General features: G+C 44.3%; 1 protein-coding gene across 1 annotated transcript in view; it reads right to left on the bottom strand.

Annotated features, from left to right (window-relative positions):
- The window catches only part of LOC147679701 (stonustoxin subunit beta-like), a 123,087-nt gene that overhangs the window by 55,628 nt on the left and 39,644 nt on the right, over positions 1-27,815 (bottom strand). Inside the window, exon 3 of the mRNA XM_086943280.1 lies at positions 6,084-8,108. Coding sequence (XP_086799406.1) covers positions 6,084-8,108 — 2,025 coding nt within the window. The remainder of the gene's footprint in view (positions 1-6,083; positions 8,109-27,815) is intronic.

Below are 27,815 nucleotides of genomic sequence, written 5' to 3' on the forward strand. Positions count from 1 at the left end.
CTGTGACAAGAAGGACTCAATCCATTTTAGTGCATCGCCCCTGATGCCATTTCTCCCCAGGGTGGCCAACAGTTTGGCGTGGGAGATGGTGTCGAAAGCCGCACTCAAGTCTAGTAAAATGAGTGCGACTGTCTGGCCTTCGTCCAGGAGTCTCCTGATGTTTTCGGTAACTCCTAGTAGGGCGGTTTCAGTAGAGAAGCCGGCCCTAAACCCAGATTGCGAGGGATGGAGAAGACCGTTTTCTTCGGTGAAGAAGGTGAGGGCAGAGTGAATATGTCTCTCCAACAATTTTGAAAAAATAGGGAGGAGGGAGATCGGCCGGTAGTTTGAGGAGAGCTCCGGGTTTGCAGTGGGTTTTTTTAAAAGTGGACTGACCATAGCGTGTTTCCACATTGAGGGCACTACTGCGAGTTGAAGAGAAGAATTTAGAGTTTCAGCAATAGTGGACAGAGCAGGGACGTCCAGAATTTTAAGAATAGAAGTGGGTACCGGATCACAAGGGGAACCTGATTTAACAGTTTTGAGGGTGGAGACTAATGACTCTATGGTAAAAGGAGGCCAGGATTCAATTATGTTAATGTCGTTTGGCCAGAAGGGAGTTGATTCACCAAGGTCATGGGTGGGGAGGTTACTCCTAATGCCAGAGATGATATTCTCGATTTTCTCTTTAAAGAAGGAGGCAAGATCTTGGCATTGTTTTTTGTCCAAGGGTCGAGCTGAAGCTGCCGTTTTTTCCCCTGCGAGGTTTTTTACCGTGTTGAATAGCATTTTCGCTTTGTTTGTCGCAGTATTGATGGTTTTAGCCACATGAAGGGCTCGGGCTTTGTTGCAGGCTGAGTGGTAATCATTCCTGGCTTTGTGGTACGTGATTTTTTTATCATGAGCGTAATTTTTCCGCCAATTTCTTTCAAGGGTTTTGCATTTTGATTTCATGGTTTTTAGGGAATCATTAAACCAAGGAGCCGGGGGGCGGTGGATATTGCTTTTTTCTTGGAATAGGGGAAGACATCTTTCGACGGCGTTTTCTAGCCAGGAGTGGGTGGCCAGAGCAATATTTTCCATGTCCGTGCCTGGACCTGGAAGCTGGCTTTCTAGAGTACGATTAAGTTCCTTCACATCTAGAAGTTTCCAGTTCCTTCTCATAGATGAGGGCCGAATGGTATTTGTAATCGGTGATGTAGGTAACTTTAAGCAAAAATGAATAAGGTAGTGATCTGACCAGCAAATCGGAGTCGTGTCTAGCCAGGAGAGTTGAGGGATGTTTGTGAAAACGGGGTCAAGCAGATGCCCCGCCTTGTGAGTAGCCCCAGTGTTAATTGGGGTTAAATGTAATGCAGCTAGGTCGTCGAGTAGGTTCGTGCAGGCCGTATTAAGGGGATCATCCAAGTGAAGGTTTAGGTCCCCCAGCATAGTAAAGTTTTTAGAGGCAAGAAAAAAGGGAGTAATGTAGTTTATCAGATTTGCAGCCCAGATGTTGGCATATCCAGGGGGCCTGTATATTAAGATGCCAGAGATCGTAAAATTAGGGTTAAGACACATTTTAAACGAAGCTGCTTCGCAGTCAGGTATGGGGACTGATTCAAGCGTACATATAGTGTCCCGCTTGAATATGATAGCGATTCCTCCTCCTGTATGACCTTCCCTGTCTCTTCTGACTATGGCATAGTCAGGGGGAAGAGCGGTTGCTATGTCTGGGCCGGCACTGTCATGCAGCCATGTCTCTGTTAGAAAGAGTGCGCTGGGTTTATTGTCCATTAACAGATTAAAAATGTCAAATTTGTGCCGTGGTAAGGATCTACAGTTGACACTGTAGAAGGAGAATTCACGTGTCTTTGGGGTTGCTCGCAGTTTAGATGATAACTTGATGGGTAAAGGATCCGGGTGGGGCTGAAAGTTAGACAGACTCAAATTACAATTACTGCATGTAATGCTGCAGGTAAGAGAGGGCATTAGTACACAGCAATCTTTGTGTTTTATTGGGCGCAGGCTTTTGAGATATGCGGCGCTCATACCTGTATTATGCCGCGTTGGTAGAGTATAGGTCAGTGCCCCGAGCCCCGTACTGTCCCGGACGGGCCCAGACGGGCAGGTCTTAGGCTTGTCTTTGGCGCGGCCATGGCGCGGTCGCAGCGCGTACTCGCTGCGCGTCATAGAGAGCGTCTGGCTTTTGTAGAGGACGGACTCGTGAGCTCCGCCTCTATCCACTGAGCCAATCGGGGTCTTCCTCGGCCTGGGAGCCGGAAGAAGGAGCCTCCCTGCGCCCTCCACTCAGACAAGCCTGGCGCTTGCGGTGGAAACGGGGCAGCAGGAGTGAAGTGGGAGTGAGTGAATCAGAAATTCAAATATTACATTTTGTTTACCAACACAGTGCAAATTATAAAATCAATCGGCGCAGTGTTCAGTAAAAAGCATATGCCACGCTAACTAAAGCTCAAATCGTTTTAGTGCGCGCTATACCAAGTGCAAGTAAAATAATCAACTGGGCAGTGTAAATCGTTCTTTCATTCACACAGCTAGTTTACAAAACGTTCCATCAGTTTCCTTCACAACAAGCGAGTGTCATCAGGGAGACTGCAAGATTTTCATGGGCTTTTGTAGAGGACGGACTCGTGAGCTCCGCCTCTATCCACTGAGCCAATCGGGGTCTTCCTCGGCCTGGGAGCCGGAAGAAGGAGCCTCCCTGCGCCCTCCACTCAGACAAGCCTGGCGCTTGCGGTGGAAACGGGGCAGCAGGAGTGAAGTGGGAGTGAGTGAATCAGAAATTCAAATATTACATTTTGTTTACCAACACAGTGCAAATTATAAAATCAATCGGCGCAGTGTTCAGTAAAAAGCATATGCCACGCTAACTAAAGCTCAAATCGTTTTAGTGCGCGCTATACCAAGTGCAAGTAAAATAATCAACTGGGCAGTGTAAATCGTTCTTTCATTCACACAGCTAGTTTACAAAACGTTCCATCAGTTTCCTTCACAACAAGCGAGTGTCATCAGGGAGACTGCAAGATTTTCATGGGCTTTTGTAGAGGACGGACTCGTGAGCTCCGCCTCTATCCACTGAGCCAATCGGGGTCTTCCTCGGCCTGGGAGCCGGAAGAAGGAGCCTCCCTGCGCCCTCCACTCAGACAAGCCTGGCGCTTGCGGTGGAAACGGGGCAGCAGGAGTGAAGTGGGAGTGAGTGAATCAGAAATTCAAATATTACATTTTGTTTACCAACACAGTGCAAATTATAAAATCAATCGGCGCAGTGTTCAGTAAAAAGCATATGCCACGCTAACTAAAGCTCAAATCGTTTTAGTGCGCGCTATACCAAGTGCAAGTAAAATAATCAACTGGGCAGTGTAAATCGTTCTTTCATTCACACAGCTAGTTGTTGTTATAGGCCTATATCCCTCCTGGATTCATCTGTAAAAATTTTAGGTAGAGTTCTTTTATCCAGGTTGAGGGAAAATGTTGAGAGCTGTGGTGGGTTGTCTGAGATCCAATATGGTTTTAGGGAAAGAAAGGGGACCATCGAACAGTGTGCAAACTTACATTTGCTCATCTCCAAATACACCGTGGCCAAGGAGGGGTCCGTGTATCTTGCATTCATGGATCTCTCCTCGGCTTTCGACCTGGTCAATAGGACAAAGTTGTGGGCCATCCTGTTGGAGATGGGTATTGACGAGGCATTGGTCGCCTTTATAGCCACCCTGCACCAAGAACTCTTTTCAGCTGTACGCGTAACGAACAAGGGTAGGTGTACCCCCCTCTTTAAATCATTAAGGGGGGTGCGGCAAGGCTGCATTTTAGCCCCCTTGCTCTTCACCATTTATATCAATGGCCTGGGCGCACACCTAGGTGGGCAGGAAGCCGACGTCCCGCATGTAGGAGCAGCTAAGATCCCGGCGCTCCTATATGCGGATGACGCCGTACTAATCACTTGCACTGGCGTTGGCCTCCAGCACCTTCTGAATGCCTTTGGTTCGTTTATGGAGCGATTGGATCTTAAGGTAAACGTAACCAAGTCACATACAATGGTGGTGGGCCATGAGTGTTGTAAGAAGAGAAGTAAAACATTCACATGTAGGGGGGACACGGTTTCCAGGGTATCTACATTTCCCTATTTAGGCGTACTGTTCGATCAGAAAGGGACCTGGGGCCCGCAGGTAAGAGCCAAGAGGCTGGCTGTCATTAGATCATCATCAGCACTCTTGGGCTTCGCTGGTAGGCTAGGGGCTAGGCCTATGGAAGCTCTGTTAAAAATCTATAAGAGTAAATCCGTGGCTATCCCACTATATGGTTCCGCATTGTGGGGTTATGTAAATTTGGAACCAATCCAGAGAGCAGAGAATAGATTCATCAGAACCCTGCTTTCTGTACCCCAATCGACCCCAACCTATTCCATTCATAAAGAAGTGGGCCTACATTTTTTGTCTGACATACTGAGTATGGCCCCCCTGATTTTTTGGGCTAAAAATGTGGATGAACGAAGAACTCCCATTAAATCACCAGATCATGTCTGACGTTCTGTCCCTGGATAAATCCAAAAAGATTCCTTGGCTGGCCTATTTGGCTAAGGCATTTTCAGACCTGGGACGCCCGGAGCTTTTTACCTCCCCCGAGAACATTAGGGTACAAGACATTGATTTCGTGAAAAAGTCCTTTATGGGAAGGAAGGAAGCATGCCGCGAAGAATGTGAACTGGCAAAACCGTCAGTGAGGGAACATTGCCTACTTGTCAACTCATTTTCACTTGCACCTTATTTTGGTTTTGTTACAATTCCCTTCCATAGGTTTCTTTTAACTAAATTCAGATTTAATTTGTTACATTTTTACTTAGGCTCTTTTAAAAATTGGCAGAAGCCGGAGCTAGCCTTGCCCTGTAGCTGCGACCAGTTCTCTGTACAAGATACAATGCATTTTGTCATGTTTTGTGGGTTGTATTCAGAGCCAAAAAAAAATATTTGTTGCCTATTCTTAAAGAGGCCAGACTCTGCCACCCCAGTTCAGACATGGCTATATGCAAATCAGTCTGACCCTGTGCCTCATGGGAACAGTCCAGCCCAAACTGCCAAGCCATGTCTTCCCTGGACCGGAAACAAGCTTCCGAGGACCGGTTTCTGGCATTCCAGCCGTCTTCAGCCCGGCTTGCTCACTTTGCCACTGGATTCAAGCAAGCCGGGCTGAAGACGGCTAGAATGCCAAAAACCGGTCCTCGGAAGCTTGTTTCCGGTCAAGGGAAGACATGACTTGGCAGTTCGGGCTGGACTGTTCCCATGAGGCCCAGCCTCAGACTGATATGCACATAGCCATGTCTGAACTGGAGTGGCAGAGTGGGCTAAAGAACGGTGATGGATTAAACCCAGATCTTTTGACTGGGTGTGAGTGTTTGATTGATTCAGATGCTCCGTCCATCACCACCCCCTTTTGAACCGCTTTTGGCCGCCATAAGTGTGGCAGAGTATGCTCAGACGTGAGTCCCTTGCTCACTTTGCCACTGGATTCAAGCAAGCCAGGCTGAAGACGGCTGGAATGCCAGAAACCGGTCCTCAGAAGCTTGTTTCCGGTCCAGGGAAGACATGGCTTGGCAGTTTGGGCTGGACTGTTCCCATGAGGCACAGGGTCAGACTGATTTGCATATAGCCGTGTCTGAACTGGGGTGGCAGAGTGGGCTAAAGAATGGTGATGGATTAAACCCAGATCTTTTGACTGGGTGTGAGTGTTTGATTGGTTCAGATGCTCCGTCCATCACCACCCCCTTTTGTACCGAATAAAATAAAGTGACATAGGTGTGCAAACTTTAGATTTATTCTAGACTTGATACTGCATCTCAGTGGCAATGTTGGTGTGGATAATTATTTTCTCAGGTAAACAAATTATATGAACGCTTAACCCTTTCCATGCGGCCGCGATTCCCCTGGTGTGCTATAAACAGCACGAACAGGGGCGGGCCGTGACGAACCCCAGCCATCATCAGCACACGAGCACCGTAGTGCATGACGGCTGGGGTTCGTCATCAGCATGGAAGGGGTTAAAGAAGCAAGCACCGTTTAGTGAAAAGGATATTAGACTACCCAAAAGGCAGTAGTGTTCAGTGGTCTTACCTTGAGTGGCCGTGACAACTCGCACTTCACTTGGAAGACTTCTTTCGCCACTCTCACAGAGGGCAGACACTCTGAAACAGTAGGGAGTATTAAGCTTCAGCCCATCTATGGAACTCTTCAAGGCTTTGTCTGGAACTTTCTGCTCAATCCATTTCTCTTTCCCATCTAGGGTTGCTTGTTCAGCCTGCTCCTTGTATTCTATCTTGTATTCAGAAAGACGGTAGCCAGTTGCAATGACTGCAGGTTCCAGCCAACTCAGGGTGATAACTCCAGCTTTCTCTTTCACTTCGTCAAGTTTTCTGGGTGGACTAATAGGGCGTGTAGACAAGAAGTTGGTGCTGTCGCTGGGAAAGCTGAACCACTCATTGTAAACTGCAGATTGTCTAAACTGATACACTGAATTTGCCACCAATCTGGTAACTATGACAGACTCCTTGCTGCTGGTTGATGTTGCCACTGTCCAGTTATCCTCTTCTCTGCTCCTGTACTCCACCCTGTATCCTTTGATTTCATTTGATATAGGAATAGTGAACTGGGCACCATCATGGGTCATTGTGTTGACAACCGGAACGGTTGCTGTTGGTGGTTCAAATGCTCTGCTTTTTACCTTTGCTGCTTCATACCAGTAAATTGACACTCCTGGATTACTGAGATCTTGTAGAGAAGACACAGTGAACTGGAGCTTCCTATTAGGCACAGTTCGGTTCCATTTTTCAAAGTCAATGAATGCCTTCACAGCCACTCGGCTCTTTCTGATTATGTCTTCATCACTGAACCACCGTTTGAGCTTTTGGGTAATGGCTGCTTTGGTTGTTGTTGGGTCAGATGTTTTTTTAAACTGCATCTGAAGCCACTGTTTTTGTTCATTAAGATAGGGCTCTTCATCCTGCAGTGAAGTAAAGGTGAATGAAAACACACAGTCGACCGTCGGATTTATTTTTACCTGATTTAATTCACTGCTAGTGGGTGTCAGCTTAATTTCTTGCAGCACTTTTAAGTAGGCGTTCACAAAATTAATCTCCTCCTCTTTGGCCTCCAGGAACTCAGTGAGTCGCAGCGTGCTGAAAGGGGACTGCTCCTTGGATTCGATCAGGTTCACTAGTGCGATTTCCTCTTCTCCGGCTCCACGGATAGCGGGCAATAGTTTGGCCACTTCCTTCTGGAAAGTCAGGCGGAAGTTCATGCAATTCTTTTGGAAGTTTTTAATCTTCAGCTTCACGTCAGGGAAGGTGGTGGCAGCAGGCTCTTTCAGCAGGTCATTGCATTCCATGTCGAAGTAGCTCAGTTCCTCCAACACATCCTGGACATTATCGATCAATACAGCGCTAAGTGTGCGCAGCATCTGAGAAGGCTTAGAATCAAAGTCATTTATTGGGTGAAGCCAAACCTTTACTGGAATGGAACTTTTTTCAACAAGAGATGGAAGAGTTGAGAAAGCTCTGATTGCATCTTGGTAAGTCACAGGATTGAATGGAAGAGCGAAATCCCCACAGAAGGTGCAGCTGAATGTATTCATGTTTTCTTTAATTTTCTCATTCATTTGAAGTGATCCTTCCCCTTCAATTGAGAAGCTTGGTATGCTTTTCACTGCAATCTGTAAGGTACCTTTTACATCTTGCATGCTCTCAGAGGCAGACACCTCACGATCAAACACAAAGAAGGCTTTTGCTCCATACAACACAGCAGTGACAACATGAGTCACATCCTTCTGATCAAACACACTGGGGTACTGAATGTTTTTTGGCCCAAGATGATTCATAGACAGTTGTTCAAACTTTGTGGTCGCTGAATACTGGAGGGTGACCCGGGCCTGGTTTCTGGATTTCTTTCTATCGTTCAAGTATTTAGCTGACCCACCAACTTCGATCAGACCACCAAGAAAACTAGCCTTCAAAGAAGCAGAAACATTGAGGGAGGAAGCCTTGTCGTCCATGGAGTCAGAGGCCACAATTTGAAATTCTGTGTTTGGTTGAAGTGATTCACGCACGTCATTCTTTATGGCGGCTTTGTCCCATAGAGTCATTCCTGGAAAAACATAAAATAAAGTGTAAGAAAGCTTAATAACACTTTAGATTGATTTCACCACTTTTCGCAGTGAATAACAGAAAAAGTGATTCAAATGAGGACGACTGACATGAGGATGGATCACATATTTCACTTTAAAGAGCTATGCCAGGTGATTTGATTAAGGTGAACACCATTCTGACTGAACCAAAATTATTTAATACACATTGGTGATCGGTTGCTACTCAGTACATACAATGAAAGTGCATTCTAAAGCACTGGTACATATAGTCCTCAATTAACAGCTTAGAAATGTTGTTGGAGTTGGTTTAACCATTGCAGTGCCGGGTAAGGAGAAATCGGGAGTCCATCATCTGCTGACTATTTGGCAATATTTTATGCATGACAATGCAAGGTACATTAGAAATTGTTCAATTGTGAGCAAGATTTTGAGAACGACAACAACTTACCATACGTAACCTTTGACACAGGAAGTTAAATTGTACCATAATGGAACATATCTGCAAAGCTGAACCTATGCAGTCCCATGGCAAAGCTAAGAGCTATTACACCAGTATTTTAAGCGTTGTGTAGAAACATCATTACAGCATCAGTGTAGAAAAATGTTGCAGAACACTCAACATGATTTTTCCTCACTTGGTACTCAGGACATGCAGTTATGGAAAAGGCTGTGCATTTACGCTGGTCCACCGAGACAGAGGTTGGAATTAGCTGTTGATTGATCCCGTCGGAATTATGAGGCACGTGGGAACACCCCAGATCTGTTTACTTTCACTTGGATATTTTGGGTGAAAGCAGCTAAAATACCCCGGTAAAAATGAGAGGCAATATGAGGAACTTCTAGGTGGAATCGAACCCCTTACTAATGACTTACACAGTAAACAATCTTTTGTCGGGGAATTCTTATTGGTCAGTGCAGAATACTTGTTAACTCCGCACCCTTGGACGGGGAAACAAGATACCCGGCATTATTACCTTTGATGGTTAAAGAATTATCAATCCCTCATCTGGAGCACTTCTAACGGACAATGCAAATGCACTGCAAAGAACAATTTAAGTAAGAAAAAATAAACATCAACCTATGTAATCCATGGAACAATTATTTGATTAGGACACAGTTCAATGGACAAAGTGGTGAACATAGCATATGTGTGCCGTGGTAGTGGCGGTGTGTGCAGTGGACAGTACTGCAATCTCCTGAGAGTATGTTCTTACTTTAAGTGGCTTGCAGCCTCCTCTGCACTACAGTCCCTGCATGTGACTGCAGCTAACAAGACCCCAAGTCTTGTCCCATCTACCTAGCAAGAAGGCCAGCATTAATGGGGGACCTCAAGTCTCAAATTAAAAAGTTCAACTCATGACTATTTTGTTCTAGAAACTGCTCCCCCATATCTTTTGCTTCTTTTAGTCTACCTGAAAATCTTCGGGGCTTAAAGCTACTTTATATCTATGTTATAGGCCTCGGCTATCTATATTCTAAAAGAGGAGAGGCATTGCACCTGCCTTTGAGACATCTATCGTTGATCACATCCCAATCAGGCAGTGGGAGGGGCAAACATACCGGCAAACACTCAAGCAAAAGGTTTTGAGAGCGTGCAGGTAAGTGATTTACAATGTCTTATTGGATGGATCTTAAACAAGGGAGTTAACAATGATAAAATAACTCAATCTTCATGAAAACCATTTGGCCCCGCAATAAGAACAGGGAATCAGTAATGAAAGTTGAATAGTTTTATTGCCAGTTAATAGACAATTCAATATATGTTCATGTCAAGAGAACATTAAAAATATACAAGATTATAGCTGGCAAACTGAAATATCACAATTGGTTCAGTCTCAGTAGGATAGGATGCAAATTAATCACAGCCACAGCAATACAGAATTAGAAACAGGTGTTCCGTAAAGAAACTATGATTCTCTCTCCTAAAGTTTTAAAGTTCATCTGATCATAGTTCTAAGTTTAGAATAACACTGGTTCATAGAATAAGGTCTCAAGGAAATTCGGAAGTACAAGAAGGTGTCAGCATAATACGACTCCAGTAGAAGTCTCCCAGAGTTGGATTAAGTGTTTAACATGATGCTTCACATTTGCAAGAATAAAGGAAGCAGCGAGGTCTGTACCCTTCCAAGTCTAAGGGAATCTGTTATAACATCTAACACTGTGAACATTAATTAAACTAACAGGCACTTCAGCTATAGTTGTATCTCATCCCACCCCACCAAGAACCAATCGTTTAAATCCTCCAGTTGTGCATTTGCAACACTACTAGACTTTCCTATCCCACAGAACTTGGAAAGTTAATGTAACTTTAAGCATCCCCCCCGTTCCTGATACTCAATGAATAGGAAACTTCATCTGCGCATTACATTTTCACGTTTCTTGCCAAGATTTCTCTTCTCTGGCCTTACTATCAAGAATCCTGTACAAACAACAATATTCCTTTTTCTAGCGAACTAGCTCATGAGAACACACCTGCAAGGAAAAGAACAACTGGCAAGGGAAAATACGTTTCGGTTAAGGCCTGTTGTCAGGTTAACTTTAAATAAACATTTATTGTGCATTTCAATTATAGGATTATGCATGCTCATATATAACTTTCAGACTAAATGCAGATGTAAAAAAAAGAATGCAAGTTTACTTATGCAAATATAACTTGAAATATAAATGTAAATGATGAACACATGCACTCATTTCAAAAGAACCTTAGTGCACACATGTATAAAGCTTCAGTTTCTCAATAGTTGCATTTCATGAATATGTTTAAATGTTCCTACATGTTAATATTACGAAGGCACACAGCAGATACAATGTCAAATTATAAATGAAAATTGTGCAATGATAATGTGTTACGGATGGTGTCTATATTGCCCTCCTCAAGTTTCATGTCTTTTATATTTATTTAGCATCTTGCTTTTTCACAAAATCTATACAAGACAAAAATATACATACTACATGTTAGACCTGGCATTCTTGGCATGGTTTCTACCTAACTTTTTGCCTATAGGCCTCCTGTTTATGCTGACAATGTTTTTGCCGGTCTTAGGACTACGCACACATTACCACTGTTAACCTGTGCTAAAGTGCTTGAGCTCTCTGCTTAAAACATGGTAACATTGACTTATCCCCAATTGACCTATTTAATTTACTTTGAAGTCCCTAGTAAAGTGGTACTACATGTGCCCAAAGCCTGTAAATTAATTGCCACTAGTGAACCAGCCACCCACTTAAGTAGCACAGTAAACATATCTTATGCTAGCCATTTCAGGGACTGTGTGAGCAGTTTGAAATGCCGTTTTGTCCTGGTAAAATAAACCATATGCAAGGTCCAAACCAGTCTTTCTAGTACATATAGGTCACCCTTAAGGTACGACCAGGAAGCCCCAAGGGAAGGTTGCAGTGTTTTTAAAAAGTTGGACATGTACTTTTAAGTTTTACATGTCCTGGTAGTAAAAACCTCTTAAATCTGTTTTTCATCACTGCAAAGCCCATATTTCCCTTAGAATAACATTGGAGTTCACTTATTACATTTTATAAGATTTCCAAATAGGAAGAGATGATTGGTTCATATTTGGTGTCTTTGTTATGAATCCTAATTTAAAATTCTGACTTATAGTGAAGTCTGATTTTTAATTACAAATCTGAAAATAACACCTTTAGAAAGATGGCAGTGTCTTGCCTTAGACATTTGGTGCCTGCAGCTGTCTTTTGTCACATGATTGGGTCTAGTTGGCAGTTAGGCTTTGTGTATCCCTCCTAGACACCCACACACAATGGGAGCTTAGGTGTGACTGGATGGGCCATCACTGGCAGGATGGGAGGGAGGAGCCGGGCACAGAAAATCAGAGTGAGGATAGCAAGGATCGATCGTCGTTAAGGACTGCCAAGGCAAATTTCATTCTGCCCGTCCGTGACACCCAGTCAGCTCTTTGTGCCATGCCAACCACATCCTGCAAAGTTTTCTCTGCTACCCGCCATCCTCTCGAGCTCAAAGGGGACTCTTGGCATAAAAGTTCCGGTAAAGGTAAACTTCAGGTAAAGGTAAAATTAAAACTTCAGCGGTACTAATATGGCACTGTATTCGAGCCAAGCTCCATGACCAGGGAGCTGCGGCTGGCACTTTATGCTTTTAGGTGCTATTTTGCAATTTATTCTAGAAGAATTCATAACTTTGGTTCTAGTGATTGAACTTTTGTTGTTTTTGTCTTGTTTTATTTAACACATTGTGCTCTTTTATTCTAACCTGGTGTGGGATCTTATTGTGAGGTGTTTTCACTGTTTGAAGTGTTGCACAAATACTTTACACATTGCCTCTAAGTTAAGGCTGACTGCTCTGTGCCAAGCTACCAGGGGTGAGCACAGGTTAATTTGGGGTTCGCGTGTGCCTTTCCCTGACTATGATTGTGGCTGCTGGTTGACCAGGGCTCACACACCAGTCAATCAGTAACCCAGTTTCCAACAATACTACTTTAGATTTCTTTAGAAAGTAACATGGTAATAAATGAAACTAAATAATCTAACATAATCTCATGTAGTATGTCAAGTTAATCTTCTGATGAACCCTTAAAGTTTGTGTCAGAAATTGGGTTACTTATTAAGGAAGAGGGCACCACTACTCAATAGACCAACTCTAATTAGGTCAAAATGCAGTTCTGATAGAATCTCTGCTCAACCCCTCAGAGCAATCTCCAGAGAAATGTGTGTGCCAAGTTCACACAGTGCCAAGAATTTTAAAGTAAATGCCACAACTCAATAACATTTCCAAACTAATATTGAAACACAGAAAAAATGTAATGAGCAATAATACACTATCAAAATAGGTTGAAGGGAACCAGAGATGTGAATATTTAATGGTTTTAGGCAAAAAGTGTCTAGAAAAAGTCAAGCACTATCGTAAATCAATAGTTTCTGGTGGAGCAGATTCTAGGTTCAATTTCAGGCCTACTGTGATGGAATGAAGGTCCAATACACAAAGCAGGTTATCCCAGTCCAAGTTTTTACCTTCTGACCTAATTTAATTCTTGGCAGTAAGAATACTCTGTCAAAATAGGTTAGGGTTAATCATGGTGGATACTTCTCTGCTGAAATGAATCCCCTCTGAGGGCCCTGTGGAGTAAGGGCTGTGAGAGGCTGACCTGTCCTTCTACCCATTTAATTTAGATGGGCGGAATTACAAGTCAGTTTTCTCTGCCCTTCACCAACAGGAAAACCTTGGTGGTTAGGGGCAATTACATTTGATAAATGCTCCTCTCAACATGGGAGAGGATCCCCATGGTGAGGGGAACATTTTCTTTTTTTATTTTCAAAGACAAAATCCTATTTCAGAAGGTTTTTTTGGGGGAAAAAAAGGAAATGTTTGGTCCAGGGGTCTGTCTGGCTGACGGAGCCCTGTACCAGACAGGAAACGGCAATGAAAGGAACCAACATCACAGTGGTTCCTGACAATGCTTTATAAATGACTGCCAGATTAGCAGTCATACATAAATTTGGTGGGAGGAGAAGTCTCTGCCTGGCAGAAGTAAAGTCCTCTGCCAGGCCAATGGAGATCACTTCATTTGCCAAAAAATAAATCAGGGCCGTAGTCTCCAACTGTTGGTAAGGATTATTACAGTCAGACTTGCAATCCTTATCTTTTCAGGGCAGGCTTCTGGGCATCAGAGCTCTCTCTTCTTCTGCAGGGTCCAGTCTTCTTTAGTCAGTTAGGCCCTCTTGGAGTCAGGAGTCAGATAAGCACAAGCTCAACCACTAGACTAGAGCAACTAGAGCAATTCCAGTTCCTCTGTGCAACAGGTTTCAGTTTTTGAGTACGTGTGTGAGTCCATCTTGCTGCGGGAGCCAGGAGTCAGAAGTCAGGATTCTTCTTCCTGCAGGGCCATCTTATTCATATGGAGTCTTCCCAGGTTCCAGAATGGACTGAGGAGTTGGTGGTATAGGTTTATCCTGTACACTAGTCAGTGTTTTTAGGAATTCTACTTCCTAATACCAACAATTTTCTAGCATTTCTTCATCTTTTTGCATTTCTTCATCTTTTCCTTACTTCAACATTACACAGCAGCCCCCATTTCAAGATCACAGGCCCTAGCTGCACCAGCCTTCTTGACCACTCTCCTACCTTACAAGGTGTCAGCAAATCGGTTGCCAGTATTTCTAAAAGTCCACCTGAGCTTAGAAGAAGCAGACATTCCTGGAATCCCCAGTGGTTGCGGCGGCATCCCCATCTCTGCTTGCTGTTTCGGAGACTGTTGCTTGCAATTGCCCTTACTGGGCAAAAGACAATCCAAGATGGCAGCCACCATAGTGCCCAACATCAGTGCTCTAGTCTTTTGCCTCTGATCCTCGAGCAGAAGTGTTCCTCTGGCACGCTCGCTCTGTGAGCTGCGCACTTCAACTAAAGTCTGAGTAGAAAGAGCAGTCTTTCAATATTGCGCTCACTCAATGAGTGTTTCCTAGTTGTAAATTCCTCATTTGTGGTCTCTGCCCTCGCAGAGTTGTGTGTACACACCTGGGGTATTCCACATTTTTGCAGAGATTAGTGTATCGAGATTTTCTGAGGAGAATGAGCTTACGTGAAGAGCTGAATCCCTGAAGAAGCATTTGCTATTGCTGAAGGAACTTCTAAAGGACAGTAAGCATAGACCTAATGTAGAAAGCAGTGGATATTTTGTATTAACTTTTGTATTGACTTTCACTTTTGAAATTTACGATAGCTTATGGCAATTTGTAGTGAATCTTTATACCACCAATTATCTGATTCTGTTCCTGACAGTGCAACTACGTTAGCTTCTACTAGCATGCTTGGAATTAGGTCAGCACAAGGTCAGGAATAATCATACAGAATCGTTCATAGAGAAAAGCAAGCCTACGAGTGACTCAGGTAGATGAAAGAGTGTGTGGAATGAGTTAGAACAAGAGTGTATAGAGTAGGATAGAGGAAGTAATTGTCTCCCATTCCCTGTACAGGTGTCTCCATTACCTCTTTCTGCGTAGAACACATGCACATCTACATACACAGAAGAACAGAAAAGAAGTGTGGTTGTTAGATAACTGATTCTGGAGGCAATCTCTCTTTCTCTATTCCCATTCCCCTTTCCCCCAGTGAGTGTGAGTGTGGACCTGTTGTTCCCACTGGCAGCTGTGGGAGGGACTGAGGATTTAGTCCTCTGCTGCTGTGGATTCTGGCATGCAGGTAAGATCCTGACAGATTGAAGTGCCATCTCTATTTCCACCTGAGCAGAATGGCTGAGGGGTTAGATGTTAGCGCTCTGGGAAGTCTGATTGATAATATGCAAAAGCAACTAACCCATACCATAGAAGAGAACAAAAAATTAAGAGAAGAAATAAAAAGATCCCAGTTGGAAAGTCGACAGCTTATTATAAAAATAAGTAAACTTACCTTGGGCACCCCTTCCCAGACTGGCGGAGCAACAGGGAAGACTCCCTCTGCTCCGACTTAAGAGACTACCACTCAAGTTAATCATTCCATCGCTCCTATTATCCCCCTTGCCCACCCGAACACTTCCATGGGCACAGATATTTCTGACGCAATGTTCATTACACTTCCTTTGCAGACCAGTCAGTTTCACTGATGCTAAGTCAAAGACATCCTTTGTATTGTCTTACTTGAGCGGGGATGCTGCTTATTGGTCCATGCCCATTGTGTCACAAAATTATCCTGTGTTATATGACTTTGAGAGATTTAAGGCAGAATTCCGTTGAATCTTTGATCATCGGGCAATCTCTCAAGGAACTGATAATGAGTTACTATGCCTACAACAAGTAAACAGAGATCTGATTTCTTATTTGGCACAATTTAATAAGCTAATTGTGGAGATGGAATGGCCTGAAAGCAAAAGACCAGCAACCTTCTACAGAGGTCTACGAGAAGAGCCAAAGGATGCGTTGGTACAAGTTCCAGACCGTCCCACAGAAGTGTCAAAACTAATTGACTTAGTTTTGCAAATTGATCAAAGGCTATTTGAGAGGAGGTCAGAACAGAAACATGAATTTCGCCCTATTCCGCCACGATTCGACTGGAGTAAGACAGAAGGCACCAAGAATACAGAATCTCACCTTACTGAAGAGCCCATGCTGATATGCAGCTTTAGAGGTCCCCTTTCAAAGGAAGAAAAGGAAAAAAGAAGAACTGGGAACTTGTGTTTGTATTGTGGTCAATCTGGACACTTTGTAAGAGAGTGTCCAAAAAAGCCCAAGACGAATAATTTGGTAAAAGAGAAACACCATCAGTGAAAAGGGTTGCCCTGAGTCAATGAGAGTCAATCCCAGATCATCAACAGGTGGCTAATACCTTACAGTCCACCTCTCCTCATCTAACAGTCTCGTTTGAAATAAGTTTTGGTGAAAACAAATTGAAGGAGGCTTCGGTAATGATTGATTCCAGGGCTACTGGAAATTTTTGCGATATCAAGTATGCTAAAAGGAGTGGAATACAATTTGCCAAAAAGAAAATTGCTGAACCTTTGCGTGCAGTGGATGGCAAAAATCTGTCTTCCGTCCCCATCACAGACGAAACAGAACCCATCGAGCTAAAGGATCATCGTGGGCACCGAGAAATAATTTCTTTCAATCTTATTGATACGCCTCAATTTTGATTGATCCTTAGGCTGCAGTGGTTAACTGAGCACAACACAGGAAATAAACTGGGGAAGAACTATCCAGTTGAATTCAAGTTACTGCCAGAAACATTGTTATGGTCCTTCTGATAAAGACTTCAAAATCACACCAGCCAAGGTTTTAGCAACCAGGCCTAAGGTAGTCTGTGCCTTAGAAGCAGTGGCTAATCCCCAAAATACCAGGACCTATCAGCTCTGTTTGACAAGCCTAAAGCAGAGAAACTACCTCAGCACAGACCCTACAACTATAAAATCGAACTTGAACCAGGAGCTAATTTGCCTTGTAGCAGGATATACGCCCTTACGGAAAAAGAGAATAAATTCCTTAAAGAATATTTGGATCAATATCTGGCCAATGGTTTCATCCGTGAGAGCAATCCATAGAACGCTTTTGGAAAATAATCTGTATGTTAAATTTGAGAAATGCGTATTTCCTGTGAACACGGTGGAATTCTTAGGATTTGTTTTGTCGGAAGAAGGAATTTCAATGGATACTGGCAAGATTCAAGCAATATTGGACTGGCCCTACCCTCAAAATTTGAAGGAGGTACAAAGTTAATTTCTACGGTCTCTTCATCCTAGACTTCTCCAAAAAGATTGTTCCAATTACTAAACTTTTGAAAAAGGTAGTACCATTTAATTGGCCTACCAAAGCAGACGAGGTCTTCATGTTTCTTAAAAGCACCTTTACCTCAGCACCTATCCTTCTCCGCCCAGATTCTGAGAAACCCTTTTTTGTGGAAGCCGATGCTTCTGACTTGGCCATAGGAGTGATTCTGTCCTAACGACACAAAGATACAGGGCAATTTCATTATGTGGCCTTCTGATCCTGAAAACTGACACTTCTGGGGGTGAACTATTCTATTGCCGACAAGGAGTTGCTGGAGGTTAAGGATGCCTTCCAGGAATGGAGTCATTATTTGCTGGGAGCTCGTCATGTCGTCACCGTGTTTACCGAATACAAGAATCTCTAGTTTTTGAAGTCAGCAAAAACTCTTACTGCCAGGCAGCAAAGATGGTCACTGTTTTTCTCTGACTACAATTTCACCATTACCTATCGGCCTGGGTCTGCGAACGGTAAGGCAGTCGCCTTGTCAAGATTGAACACAGGGTCTAAAAACGGAGAAGCAAAATAATTTCCAATAAGATCAGCAGCTAAATGTGCTTGCGCCTTACAAATCCCAGAAATAAAGGAGAAAATTCAAGAATCCATGTCTGAAGAAGAAATTCTGAATTGGGTAAAGCCAAATAAGAACAGGGAAATCCATGAGAACCTGCCTTACTTCAAGGAATCCCTGTATTTACCCACTCAGGAGTTGCAAGAGTCAGCCCTACAGGCCTGTCACGATGAGCCTCTAGCTGGTCACAAAGGAATCCAAAAGACTAGCGAGTTGTTGAAATAGGGGATAGACTCATGATTCTCCACCAGCTACCATCCAGAAACAGATTGTCAGACTGAGAGAGTCATTCAGGAAATTGAACAGTCTCTCCGTCTGTATCTTCTGGATCAAGATGCAGAATGGCCAGACCTGATTTGGACTGCGGAATTTGCGTATAACAATGCAGTTCTTGCCTCCACATTATACTTGAATTCTGGTTGGCACCCAAAACATAATCTTTGGAAAATCTGATGGTTCAGTCCCTGCAGTGGCTGATTTGAGTAAAAGAATCCAAAGAACCTATCAATCTGCTAGAAAACACCTGGCTCAGGCCAAAGCCTCCTATTAAAAATACACCGACACTAAAAGAAGGGACAATCCTAATTACTCTAAGGGATATAAGGTCTGCTTGTCCACTCAACATTTACACCTTAAGGGGAACAGGACATTCCAACCCAGATATTTGGGTCCCTTTACTGCGAGCAAGATCGTGAATCTAATAGCTGTAAAAGTTGTATTGCCCCCAAGATGAGAATTCAACCGGTTTTCCATGTATCCCTACTTAAGAAAAGACCTTCAAATGTCAGAACAACGACACCTCCAGATCCAATCACTATAGACTCACATTCAAAGTATGAGGTTAATAGAATTTTAGATTCAAAGATCAAGAAAGGAAATTATTTTACCTTACAGATTGGAAAGGATTTGGTCCAGAAGAGAGATCCTGGGAACCCTCTCAAAATGTACATGCTCCACGGTTTGTTAAACAATTTCACAACACTTACCCCAACAAACCCTTTTTGGGGGAGCATTCTTTGCAGGGGGGTACTGTCAGGAAATCGATTGCCAGCATTTTTAAAAGTCCACTTGAGCTTAGAAGACGAAGAAATTCCTGGTATCCCCAATGGTTGCGGCGACGTCCCCTTCTTTGGTTGCTGTTTTGGAGACTGTTGCTTGCACTCTCCCTTAATGGGAAAAAGACGATCTGAGATGGCAGCTGCCATAGTGCCCAACATCAGGGCTCTAGTCTTTTGCCTCTGTCCTTGAGCAGAAGTGTTTCTCTGGCACTCTCGCTCTGTGAGCTGCGCACTTCAACTGTAGTCTGAGGAGAAAGAGCAGTGTTCCCATACTGCTCTCACTCAACGAGTATTTCCCTAGTTGTAAATTCCTGATTTTTGGTCTCCACCATAGCGGAGCGGTGTGTACACACCTGGGGTATTCCCCATTTTGGAAGAACTTAGTGGCTCAAGATTTTCAGAGGAGAATGAGCTTTCGTGAAGAGCCGAATCCCTGAAGAAGCATCCGCTATCGCTGAAGGAACTTCTAGAGGACAGTAAGATTAGAGCTAACATAGAAAGCAGTGGATATTTTGTATTGACTTTCATATTGACTTTCACATTTGAAATTTACAATAGCTTATGGCAACTTGTAGTGAATCTTCACACCACCAATCATCTGATTCTATTCCTGACAGTGCGATTACTTTAGCTTCTACTAGCACGCTTGCAATTAGGTCAGCACAAGTTCAGGAATAATCATACAGAATCGTTCATAGAGAGAAGCAAGCCTACAAGTGACTCAGGTAGATGAAGGAGTGCGTGGAATGAGTCAGAACTAGAGTGAATATAGTAGGATAGAGGAAGTAATTGTCTCCCATTCCCTCTACACGTGTCTCCATTACCTCTCCCTGCATAGAACAAACATGCATCTACATACACAGAACAGAAAAGAAGTGGGAGTTTTGCAAATACCTGATCCTGGAGGCAGTCTCTCTTTTTCTATTCCCATTCCCCTTTCCCCCCAGTGGGAGTGAGTGTGGACCTTTTGTTCCCACCATCAGCTGCAGGAGAGACTGAGGAGTTCCTGTCGATTCTGGCACGCAGGTAAGATCTTGACACAAGGTCAAAAAAGGTTTTTCCTCCTACTCTCGCTGGGACCTAACTGTGTAGGTGGTCCTGGGGCTGACTTGGCCCCCCAAGTCAAACTTGGTAATGGTAAAGCTGCCCTTTGGTTGGCATGCTGTTCCTGTCCACTCCCAGGTGGCTAATCCCTGCTAAGTTATCAGTAATCGAAACCCATTGACTTCTCCTGGGTCCAGAGGCAACCTATTGTCCTCTGAGCCAGAGTTGGTAAATCTCTGAGCCAACAATGTATATTTTAACTTGGGACATGTGGTGAGTGGCAGAACTGGTTTTACCCCCTACTGTGACTGGAGGAGGTCAATGTAAGGTAGCCCTGGGCAGTAACGACCTGTACTTAAGTGCAGAAGGGCCCCACCTTCTGGTCAAAATAAAGAGTGTCTGTCTAGCTGAGCAAACGTTCTGCCTCACAGACACTTTTTATTTTCAGGTAAGGCAGCTAGGAGCTAGACATGCGTTAAATGTGCAGGCGCCTGGATGCCTGTGCTGAATTTTCTGGGCTGAAGAAGCCATAACCCAAGGGGTGGGACCTCCTCAGCTCGGCAAAGAGCCTCTAGGTCCTCCCTCTCATGACAATAGGGTGTGATAGGCTTGGTCCTCTGCATTTCAGTTTTAAACCCTGAAGTCCCCAAGATAGTGTGTCTATCACTGACACCTTGCCACAGAGTGGGGTGGGGTGGGCAGTCTTACTGACCCCATCCCATCCTGCTGCCTCCTCTCATTGGCTGACATAAAATTAGCCTATGAAAGACGGTGGCAGTCCTAACCCTGCTGGTATCTCAAAGGCTTAACTCCAGAAAAGCAGCAGAAGGTAAATATCATGTTTTTATTTAATCTTTGGTGGTTGAGTGTATGCATTAATTTATGTGTATATGTGAGTGTGTGATGTGAACGTGTGTGTTTGTGTGTGTGAATCCAAGAGCTTGCTAGATCTCTTTTTTATAAGTACTTCAATGCTGCTTTAACCAGTTTGAAATAGTTTCTGAGGGCTCGTATTCCAACATTGTTTGCCAATATGGCACCTACACTTGTAAGGCGTGTTTGTTTTTGCCTGTCTCCTTATCACATTGCAATCTCTGCAGCAGAATCTGGTCTTTTGTTGTTACTTTAGGGAGTGTTATGTTGAGTCTGCTGTGGAAGAAATGTTATTCCCCATATATTAGAACTGCTCGCAGTTTATTGAGGTAATCCCCATACGCAGAAGTTTCAGTTTGAATGCTGTCAATGATAAGATGTTTTTTATTGTCAACTCTGATCAGAGATGCATCTTAGTCTATATTGTTAGGGGTGAGTGAGCCTGAGACTTTCCAAAAGCCATTGCGTTGTACTCAACTAAAAACTACAGAAAGCAGGCTGGGCCAACAACTGTGGGAATAAATTGCTGGGATAGAGGCAGTAGTTATGAGTTATTTGGAAAATTACATACTTGGTAGCTTTTAAATATATATATATAGGGATAATACCAAAGTTAACACAGCAACTAGATGGATTGGAGTCATGTTGTATGCCTGAAAGTGCCTACAGAAGAATATTATGTATATTGTTGCTGAAGGGCAGTGTGTGAGTTTAATGTGATCTGGATGTGTTGCTGAGGAGGGACATGCTTCGCCCGCTGAATGGTTAGGAGAAGTTTTGTGTCCATAATGGTGCCAGGATTTTTGGTGAAAATTAAATTTTAATGTGGTGCAGCTGTTCTACCTATGAATATCTACTAGATGTTGGGCTGACCTGTGGGAGAGAAACATAAGGAGAGAAAATGCAATCTCCATATCCTCAAATGCGTAGAGACATACATCAGTTATTTGGTTATGTTAAGGCATTGATTAAATAAATAACCTGAAATGGGCTACCCTACTTTTGGTTGTGTTTAGGATATGGAAACACACATGCTTCACTAACCTGCCAGGTAAAGGATCCTTGCCCTCTATAAGCAGAGCCGTTGTATAAGTCCTCATGCCTCCTGTGCTAGTAATATTCCAGGAAGGCCAGGAGTTACAAAATAAATTCCATGTATAGAGTGTAGAGATTTGGGCTAGGCAGTGTCAGATAGGAACTGTGAAAGAGTGATGCCCCAAACAGACCACAGCAGTGCGTAGGAGCGTCGTCCCACTGTTTTGCAGCAGTGCAATAAAGGAAAAATAAACAGATAGAAACTTGATGCTATTTTAATTTTATTTGTTCCTACTGCTGCAGTTTTGCATGGAAGGTCAGGCCTGCTCTGCTCATAGAGGAGCAGGAGGAGGAGTGGTGGGCACTCTGTGAGTGTGCCATGGCTGTTTGGTTGGCCCTTTCGTACCGGCCAAACAGTCATGCACACTTTGCATGTTCTCCAATCAGGCTGCATTACAGCCTGGGTAGAGAATAAGCCTAGTGTTCCATTCCCTGGCTGAGCGCTGAACCATGGCACTCAGACCAATCACAACACTGAACTGCAGCGTTGTGATTGGTCAAGGGTGCCTGGGTGCCACCTGTTCCTGGCTGGGAGAGACCAGGCAAGAAGACAGAGGATAGACGGGGCAATGACGAAGGAGAGACGCAGCGAGGAGGTAAGAATTTTTTTCTTATTATTTTACACCCCTCATACACCCCCAACCTGCCCCCTCCCCCGTCACTCCCAATCTCTGCAGGCCGCCATTGGACCACAACTCCATCTAATGACTACAGCCCATTAAATCCTCCACAGGATTCTGGGAGTTCACTAACCTAAACGACCATCAAAATAAACCTCCCACCTCAGACTGTTGGTCTGTCACCTGTCATCTTCAATACCCACTGAACTAGGAGTGAGGGGTCCTGAAATTGGTATCAGTTATGGGAATACTGAAATCAAGCAGTCGGTCTCTATGTAACAAATTATCTGGCCTCATTCTCGTTGACTAATCAGTGAATATAATTTTTGCTAAGCACACAAATATCACAGCCACACTGATACTTTTCTTGAACACTTACCGTTTTTGGAGATATCCTGCGTGTAGGAAATCAGATTAATGGTTGAGGGGGGTGAAATTCTACCTACCCAGCAACCACAATTCTTCTCTGGGTGAACAAGCAATTTGGCATGGCATAAAAGCAGAAAGAGTTCCCTTAGAAAGGCTAGCATGAAGAGTCCAGTTCATAGGGGAGGGGGCCATGAGGAGCAGGGAGAGGCGTGAATAGTTGTCACTGTAGCACAAAGAGCAGACTGGGCATCACAGAAGGTCGTCGCTGTAAGGTGAAGATCCTGTCAGGCATCGCGGACTGTCGTTACTGGAGATTCACACTGGTGGTAACCGCGGTCTGTTGATGCTGTAGCAAGTCCAGATCTCTGCTGGTCGTTGCTGGCAGTCTATATAAAACTCGAAGAGTCAGCCTCACCGGAATTTTGCACTGGGGCTCGGCATGGGTGTCAAGATCTTGGCACAAACTAGGCAGTTACCGGTCACAAAATGCCCCAAACCTCATTATTTCTCCTCTCTTCAAGGAGGAGCTCAACTAATGCCACACCAAGGGTTCAGGACCTGTGGGCCACCTCTCTTGGATCAGGAACTCACTCCAGCAGAGGCCAACAAGGCTCAGGCAGCTCCAGTGGCAGGCCCAGTTGCAGGTCAAGGAACCATATCAGTTCGGCAGTTGTAGGGAGACCTCTAGGGCTTGTTATGTTTCTGTAACTCAGAACAGGAGGTCAGTCAGCTGAACTTTGGAGCCACTTCTGCCTGAGATGAAGGGTGCAGGTCCAGTATTCCTTTAAGTAAACAGGACCTCTTTCTTCTGTAGTATCCATAAGTCCGGGATTATACTGAAGAGCTGGGTCTGAGAGTCAAATAGTTCAACTCAGCACCAGCTTTGAAGAATGGAAAGCTTTCAGAGGTTTTCACAACTTCCAAGGTATTTGAAATGTCCTTCTTCCCTGCCCTGGCCACAGCTAGTCTGGGGGCACAAAAGACTTGTGAGTGTGCTGAAACAGAGCCTATGTGTTTTGCAAGTGTGGTGGGTGACAACCCCCCCCCCCCATTGGTGAGAGATGGCCTGCCTGGCAACACCGGTTCTCCCTCTGTCTTACTGTATGGTAGCCATACACAAAGCCCAACTGCCAGATACACCTAGTTATTTTAACAACTATACAGCCTTCAGGGACCAAATGGTTGGGACACTAAAATGCTGCTAACTTTCTAAAAATGGCACTTTCAGAACTGTGACTTAAAATCTGACTATCCCATTAAGAGGGTTTCAAAATTACAGTGCTTTAGACACCAAACTCTAATACCCTACCTGCTCCCAAATGTAAGTTATCACTTACCAAATGTAACAGCTAACATAATGTTTCCTATGACAGAGGTACACCTTGCAGTAGTGAAAACTGAATTTAGGAGTTTTTCAATACCCAGATATGAAAAACTTAAAAGTACGTCTCTAACTTTAAAAGTACACTATGCCCTGCCCTAGGGGCTGTTTAGAGCCTACCCTAGGGATGAGTTATGTGTATTAAAATGGAATGTTTAGGCTTGCCAAAGATTTATTTTGCCAGATCAATTTGGCAGTTCAAAACAGCACACACAGGCTGCAATGACAGGCCTGAGACATGTTTAAAATGGCACTTAAGTGGGTGGCACAATGAGCTCTGCCTACTGGCAGCATTTACTTTACAGGCTCTTGGTACCACTTTACTAGAGACGTGCAAGAAAATTAAATATTCTAATTGGGTGTGATAAAATTTTACCATGTTTAAAGGAGTGAGCACTTTAGCACTGGTTAAAGGCCAACAAAATAGGGTTCAGAAAACAGAAGAGTGAAAGCAAAAACTTTAGAAATGAGCCTGCAGAGTGGTCCAAATCGAACACTACAATTTTCAGAAAGATGTAATGAAATGGGTATTTAGTAGTAGAAGTTGTTTTGCAGAATGAAGACATGCTGTGCACCCAAACCGCCATCTAGTGGTTGGGTCCGGAATTGTTTTTTACCCTTCCTCTGTTTCTCTCTTTTTTTTGTGTGTGGGTGTCGTCGACCACCATTTGGTGGTAAGTCCATACCGTGTGTGACATTATACGGGCCCCAGAATTCTCAAAAGCATTGATGCCATCTTCCGATTCGTTTTTCTCCTGGTGCATGCTGTTCTTCGAACTTCGCTTTACCTTAAATTGCTGTTCTTCTCGCTTGTTTGCTTTTCCCCCATTTCTGGGGAGGAAGGGGGGTGCATTTAAATCAGAAAGCACGCTACAAAACTACTCCTATTGGTAAATGTTAGATTTGGGGGTCTCTAGTTGGCAGAGGTAGGTACTTGTGACAAATAGGGACCCTTGCCTCTAGTCAGGATAAGGGGATTACACTCCTAAAATAACCCCTGCTCACCCCCTTGGCAACTTGGCACAAGCAGACAGGCTTATCTCAGAGGCTGTGTGTAAAGCATTTGCGACCACATACAGTAACCCAGTGACAACACTACAGATGGACACCACACCAGGGGGCATATTATCAAGACAGGCGATAAAATTATTGCCGTTTTAGCGGCAGAAAACTGCCGCTAAAACGGCGATAATGGGCTTAATAATCTACTCTATGGAATTCCAATTGAAGCCCATGTTAGTTGGCCTTCACATTTGACATAGGTTTCTATTGGAATTCCATAGAGCATATTATCAAGCCCATTATCGCCATTTCAGCGGCAGTTTTCTGCCGTTAAAACTGCGATAATGTTATCGCCTGTCTTGATAATATGCCCCAATGTTTTATATAAAAAATAAGTATACTTTATATAGATTGACCACAAGACCATAAACGACAAAAATACACAATACTGTTACTTTAAGCTGGTATATTTAGCCTAGTTAAGTTCAGTTCTTAAGATGCAACACTTGGCGTCAATGTACCTTACGATGCGTTGCGCTTCCACAACAAGCAATGTCACAGCGAGGGAAATGTGGCAACGTTCAGGTGCACAGAAATAAAGATGTGAAGATCTTCCAGATGTGGCACGCTTCTCTGGGGATGCGAGAAGTTCTCGGTTTGATGTGTGGACTGCAGCTGCAACCCCCTTGTTCAGAATTTGCAAGGGCAACAGCTTCAGCTGCAACACTCTTCTCCCACGTTTGAGTGAAATATCCGCACAATGCGACAACTACAGCGGCGACATCCTTGTTCAGAAATGCGACGGCAGCAGCTCCGATGGCGGCGCGCTTCTCGGGGGATGCAAGGCACTTTCCTCGATGCGTTTAATGCGACCATTCCAGCGGCGTCACCCTTGTTCAGAAGTGCGATGGCAGCGACGGCGACACGCTTCGACCTTGTTGCGAGACTCTTCCTTCAATGTGGTGCAGTGCTACAACTCCAGCGGCGACACCCTTTTTCAGAAGTGCCACGGCAGGCAGCAGCGGGGGCGTCTCGCTTCCTCTTCGCTGCGAGACGCTTCCAGCTCCTTGCGACTAGTAGTTCCTCAGAAGGCGCAAAAATGCAGCAGGTACTTCCAAAAGAACTCTGGGGAGCTGAGGGTTGAAGTCTGTTGTCCCTGAGACTTCTGCAGGAGACAAGCTCTTTTCCAAGCCCTTGGAGATCCTTCACAAGTTGAAAGCAAAGTACACAAAGTTCCTTTCTCCTCCCTTTGGCAGTAAGGCAACTACTGCAGGCCAATCCCCTAAGCAGCACCCCAGCTTCGGAATAGTCTCTCCTTAGTTTCTTTAGGTTCCTCTCCTCAGCAGAGGTTTCTTCTTGTTTGTCAAAAAGTGACCTAATCTCATGGAATCAGAGTCCCAATATTTATACCCCAAACTGCTTTGTTCTCTGAGGGGAGAGGGGCCTTTGCCCAGTCCAAACCAATTCTGAAGCACTCTGTTTACCAGACTTATTTCCTTTCACAGTGCAGGGCAGAAACATCAGATGCCCCACAGGAGGTGGAGCCAGCATTGTGGAAGGCAAGTACAGCCCTGGAGAACTTTGTTGACAGGACTCCTTTTCTTCTTCCAGTCTGCAGGGCAGAGACATCAGCCGCTCCCCAGGAGGTGGAGCCAGCATAGTGGAAGGCAGGCACAGCCCCATTCAAGGTTCAGGTGCAACTCCTCCCTCCCATCTAGATGCAGATCTCTCTATTCACGACTGGGCTGGCTCATCCTGTCTCTTGGAATCCCCCAGCCCTGTCACTCACAAATGCCAGACAAGGAATACACGACCTAGCAGAGGCAGGCTTGAAAGGTTAGACAAAAAAAGACCTACTTTCTAAACGTAGTATTTTCAAACACAGAATGTTAAAACCAACTTCACTAAAATATGTTTTTTATCATTCTGAGTTCAGGCATACTAAACTCGAATTACCACCATGTTCTCTGAGTCAGATAGGATTATAAGAATGCAATAATCTAACTGCCCATGCTGGCCTATGGAGAACAGATAGCCTTGCAATAGTGAAAAACGAAAATGGCTGTAATTCACTATCAAGACATGCCACACACATCAGGGCTTGACCTACCTTATATTTACAATGCACCCTGCCCTTGGGCCTACCATAGGGGTGTCTGATAGGAGGAAAAGGGAAGGTTTCGGGACTGGCAAGTGGGTGCACTTGCCCAGTCAGTGTGACAGTGCCAGACTGTACACAGGCTCTGCAATGGCAGACCTTATACACAAGGCTGCCTCTGTGGGTGGCACAACCAGTGCTGCAAGCCCGCCAGTAGCATTTGGATTTCCAAGCCCTGGGCACACTCAGTGCACTGTACTAGAAAACCAAATAACCCAACATGGAACCACTGATTAATATATCAATTTACAATAGGGAGCACTCGCACTGTGGCACTGGACAGCAGTGGCACAGTGCTCAA

The sequence above is a fragment of the Lissotriton vulgaris genome, chromosome 11, assembly GCF_964263255.1.
Source record: "Lissotriton vulgaris chromosome 11, aLisVul1.2, whole genome shotgun sequence".
In the NCBI taxonomy this organism is placed as follows: Eukaryota; Metazoa; Chordata; class Amphibia; order Caudata; family Salamandridae; genus Lissotriton; species Lissotriton vulgaris.